This window comes from Patagioenas fasciata, chromosome 4 (genome assembly GCF_037038585.1).
Source record: "Patagioenas fasciata isolate bPatFas1 chromosome 4, bPatFas1.hap1, whole genome shotgun sequence".
In the NCBI taxonomy this organism is placed as follows: Eukaryota; Metazoa; Chordata; class Aves; order Columbiformes; family Columbidae; genus Patagioenas; species Patagioenas fasciata.
Genome location: NC_092523.1, coordinates 57,385,596 through 57,390,339, shown reverse-complemented (window position 1 = coordinate 57,390,339; position 4,744 = coordinate 57,385,596). Strand labels below are relative to the sequence as shown.

The following is a 4,744-nucleotide window of genomic DNA, read 5'->3' as shown; positions in this document are numbered from 1 at the left end:
GCCTCCGCCCACCCCCTCCCGAGGCGGGGAGCCCGGCGGCGCCCTCTGTGGCAGCGGCCCGCTCGCCGCACCGCTTCGGTGAAAGCACCAGCAGGCCCCGCCGAAGGTTTTACCCACTTAATAAAGCGCGTGAGAACGGCTAACTTCACATAATTTCCAAAAGGAGTGGTATTAAACGTCTTCACACAGCCAGAAATCCCACAGCACAGAGCAACGCAGCCCAGAGGTTCAGGGTTTTTTGTGTTTTTATTTATAACTCCAGTTACAGCAAAATACAGGCTGGCAGTACAGAAAAGCAGCACGCCAGAGAGGTAACACTCGCTCTGTGCATCCAGCAGCGTTCATCTGGCTTCCCCGCACCCTCCCTGACCATATCCTGGAGCGCTGGTGCGACGGGCAGCACTGGCAGCCAAGGGGAGGATGCCCCAAACCCAAAAAAGTGACCACGCGGCTCTACATTTACAAACAGTTACCTGAAATGAAGCTACTCCCCCTCACCCCCGCTTAGGTAGGAACTGATGAAGGGGAAAAATTTACATTTGTTTCACTTTAAAGAGTGACTTCATTATTTTCAATGCTGTGACGATCCTGAGCGTCCTCGGCGCTCTCCAGAGTTTGATTGCTGTTATCATCAGGGATCTCAGGCAGAACGCGGGCCTGGCTCTCCCTGCTTTCCACACTCCAGTGGCTGTCCCCTCTTACACCAGCCTTGCTGTCATCATCTCTTTCCATCTCGCGGCTGTCGAATTTCTGCCGACTGTCGTTTTCCACGCTCCGGTCCCGCAGCTTGCTGTCCAGCTCGCTGCTGTCCTGCTCGTGGCCCTTGGCAGCCCATTTCCCAGTGATGCTGAGCTTCCCCAGGGAGTGGCGGGCAGACAAATCCTCCCGGGAGAGGTGCCCTTGCCGGCTGTCTGCGTCCAGGGTGCTCTCATCCTCCTCGGTGTCATCGTACACAATGAGCTATGTAACAGGGCAGAACAAGAAGGAGCCATTGTCACTCCTGAGGAACTGGTCTGTCACCAAAGCAAGCTGCATAGTCTGCATGGTCACTCAAGCCTAAGTAATACTGCTCTGCTGTGGCCTTTTAATGGAGTTGCATGAACCTTTCACATTATGAGAAACTCAAGTCTGATCTTGGCCTCAGATTCCAAGTATGCATGGACCTTACGATAGTGCAACTTGCAGTATCCCATAGCCTGCAGGAGCAGGCTGCACTCCTGCCTCTGCTTATCAGCAGCCCTCACCGATTTAGGGCATCCAGAGAAAGCAAATACATTCCTTCACTTATGCCTACCTTCCCCCTCCTAATCCTTTTCACAGCTAACTCCCATAAAATGTCTGTTTTCAAATTCATTACCCTTTTCCTAAAACCTGGGTACTATTTACCTGTTTTGCAGCTTTGCGGATTTTGCTAGACTTCACAACTGTGGCTTTTGCCCTCACCACGTAGGCCACGCTGTCGCCTCTGCCAGCGCTGTCGCCTCTGCCAGCGCTGTCTCCCCGGGTGAAAGGAGAGAAGGGTACGGTTACTGGGACGTCTGTGGGAAAACTATCGTCGACCTCATCAGATTCATCCGTGTCATTGTCATCATCATCAACATCTTCATGGCTCTTGCTTGATACAACAGGAAAGTGCTGCAAAGCATTTATTATCTATCAGTCAAATGAACATATACAAGACACGCATACTCTTATCTGTCCTGTCTCACCCAGGGCTTATACACTGTTGAAGAACTAAGTGCACGAATTGCTCTGAATTCGTCTCACCCCACCTGGAGCTTTGTTTTATTTCGGGAGAGCTGTTACCACAAGAACCACATTGGGCTGACATTTTGCTGTTCAAATCACTTACCGGTTGTACTGGGACATCCACGCTTTCTTCTGAAGAGTGCAGAGTCTGAAAATGACAGCAAACTCACTATTAGGACACCGAAGCATGTACAATAGAGCTGATCAACATGTTGACTGTTCTTTAAGCATTTAATCCTAACTTGCAAATCTCGACACTGAGAGATGCTCTTCTTTCTCTTCCAGTTAGTTGCACATACCTGCTGAGCCAGGTCATTCTGTGTGTGCTGCAGATTCTCCCAAGACTGAGAATTCACATGTTTATGATGCTGTCTGTGTGAGTGATGGCCCCTGGGGTCCTTCAAGAGAAGAAAAGAAAGGTTGGAGTTATATCTAACGACCATCATTTCAGCTAATTCTCAGGTTCTTTTCCCAAGAAATATTTATCCCCCATATCATGAAGAGTCTAAATTAAATGCAGTAGCTGATTCTCAGAGTAAATAACTGATTTTACATGAGCAGTAGCTGGCAATGGAGTATAAATTAGATAGCTATATACAAGATCAATACCATTCACTCACACCACTCCAAAAATTCATGGGAAGTGGATTGAAGTGCTCTTCCAAACCAAATATTGCCATCTGATCCACACTAATGACTGTGGGTTACAGCAGTTACACCATGCTACAGTCCTTTTCTCTCTTTAACTGACAGCTTACACATTTTTCATTAAGAAAAAAAGGTTTCCAGTGCTGGTCCAGAGATACAACTGTGATGAGAGTCCACAATCAGGTACCAGGATGCCTAACATGGCAAAAGTCTACTGAATTCAGTGGCTCTGTGCTTTAGCTACCTGAGAAACTGGCTTGTAATAGTCAGGCGAGGACATGTTCTGCAAGCAGCTACAGTCATAAACCATGTATCAGATAATGTGTATTAGAGGAAAAAAAATGTAAAAGTATTTATTAAGGAAAATTAATAGAAAGACAAAAAGAGCTTACGTATTTTTCTTCGGAGCTGCCAGAAACAGCATGCTGCTTGGATTTACTCACCTTGAGGGGAGAAAATGAAATTAAATGAAATTTTTTTTGCTAATGTGCAAAGGGAATATGTGATGGCTAATACACGTTGTAATTTACTTACTGGCCATGCAGCAACAATGCTGATAAGGCATAAACACAGGACTGCCACCTTCATTGTGATGTTTTACCTAGAAAATGTTTTGAAACACTGAGTCAACAATGTAAGATACCACCAAAAAAAGCCACATGCTTTTTCTTCCTTCTGGTGTTCTTCAACATGCCAAGACCAATCTTTTTCCTCTGTCTTCCATCACCACACCCAGCCCATTTTTAAATGACTTAGCAACACGAAAGCTACAAGAACTTTAAAACCAGATATTGAAAAGTACGGAGAGTAGCCACACTGAGAGGGTGAGCAGACTCCTCTCAACTTCTGACTTGCACTGGCAAAAGGAAAAGCCTTGTGGAATACAAAGCACTGTAAAGATGAGATTAGGTTTATCATGATTCCTTTAACATCATTTTGACAGAAGAAACAGGATAAGATAAGCCCAGCTGAGGTTCTTGTTCCAATTATTTTAAAATAACTAGTTTTCAGGGTTATTAACTGGAGTCACTGCGAGTAAGCTCCATTTATATGAGCATAAACTGCTTTTATTTACAGATCTTTACTTTCACCTGCAGAAGTTTGAACAGAACAACCTGTGTTTCCAGGCAAGAAATGAAGCGAAATATCTGCTCACATTGCAGTTTTAGCAATTTAATGAATGAGTGATTCCCGATTAAATTAGGATAGTACTGAGCTACAGTAAATTTTGGTGCGGACAGACCAGTTCTCAGGAAAAGCAACATCCCTGACAAATTAAACAGGTAGACTTTTCACTAACCTCCTCCTAACACCTATCAGCACACAGATTTTAACTGGCAACTACGTATAGTACCTTGCTTCCCTAAAGCAACCTTGCTCCTATAAAAGTAGACCTTTTTCTGCAGAGAAACATCAAACGCTCCTGGGCAGTGACACAGTTTTCCAGGATCACCTGTCCAAAGCTTCCTTGACTAGAGCTGCAGACAGAATGGAACATGTCAGGTAAAAAAGAAAAAAAAAAAAGGCAAGAAAAATTACCTTTCTGGTGCTGGAGAAGTCAGCTGCAACAAGAGCTCTCTTAGTGATCTCAGCAGCAGCTCCAACCACTTGGCTCCCAGTAGCTCTGTCTTTCTCCCCTCGTTCCCCAACTGCCTGACATCTCCAACCTCGGGGAATTTAAACACTGCCCCAGGCACGGCCACCAATCCCCATGTGGCGGAAAAAAGATGAAGTCATGAGGCTCCTGGCCACCGTCCTGCCCACGTTCTCCTACACTTCCCCTTTGGCTTTGTGGCTTTTGAAGCAAACAACCACTACTCTATGGTTAAAATGTTACTTATGGGCAAGATCATTAACCAGCAGGTCTGTTGAATGCACAGCATTTGGTATCGTGTAGGAGGACTTCAGGCACATCTACCCTCCTTTTGCAAAAAGGCAGAGCCAAGTTTCCCTGAAACCTTTCCTGCCCTCTTCTGTAGGGGATAGGAACGTGTAATGTGTGCAGGAAGAAGGAGATTTGAACATAAAACTCCCCAAAAAAGTGTTCATACTTCAGAAAAGTTGAACATTTTCTCTCCAGTGTACACATGTTGCAAGGGGAATTGTGAAGACACAGTATAAAATATGTCTTTTTGCCGTTTTGGTTTTAACGGGGTCAAAAAAAAAAAAAAGTTTGTTTCAATAGGCATTCTGCATCCAGAACCTTGTTTAGAAAGGTATACAAGAGCCACTGATAGTCTAATTAAAAAGAGGTTTTGCACATTTTTCAGAAGTTCTTATTGCTTTTCTATTCATTTGTAGCCCCTCTAAGTCTTTTTTATTTTCATTCACTCTCTCAGGTGGTTTG

General features: G+C 44.8%; 1 protein-coding gene across 1 annotated transcript; it reads right to left on the bottom strand.

Annotated features, from left to right (window-relative positions):
- Positions 1–227: 227 nt before the first annotated feature.
- On the bottom strand, positions 228–4,140 carry SPP1 (secreted phosphoprotein 1). The gene is made up of 7 exons (XM_065836783.2): positions 3,937–4,140; positions 2,932–2,998; positions 2,790–2,840; positions 2,049–2,147; positions 1,853–1,897; positions 1,387–1,635; positions 228–960 (listed from the first exon to the last, which is right to left on the bottom strand). Exons 2-7 carry the CDS (start codon positions 2,983–2,985, stop codon positions 550–552), a joined length of 909 nt encoding a protein of 302 aa, XP_065692855.1. The 5' UTR covers positions 2,986–2,998; positions 3,937–4,140; the 3' UTR covers positions 228–549.
- Between the last annotated feature and the right edge of the window lie 604 nt (positions 4,141–4,744).

Coding starts and splice junctions, on each gene's coding strand:
- SPP1 (XM_065836783.2), bottom strand. CDS start 2,985: ATGAAGGTGGCAGTCCTGTGTTTATGCCTTATCAGCATTGTTGCTGCA. Junction 2,148..2,789: donor GCAGCTCCGAAGAAAAATAC/GTAAGCTCTTTT, acceptor CTTCTCTTGAAG/GACCCCAGGGGCCATCACTC. Junction 961..1,386: donor TCCGCAAAGCTGCAAAACAG/GTAAATAGTACC, acceptor CCTGTTACATAG/CTCATTGTGTACGATGACAC.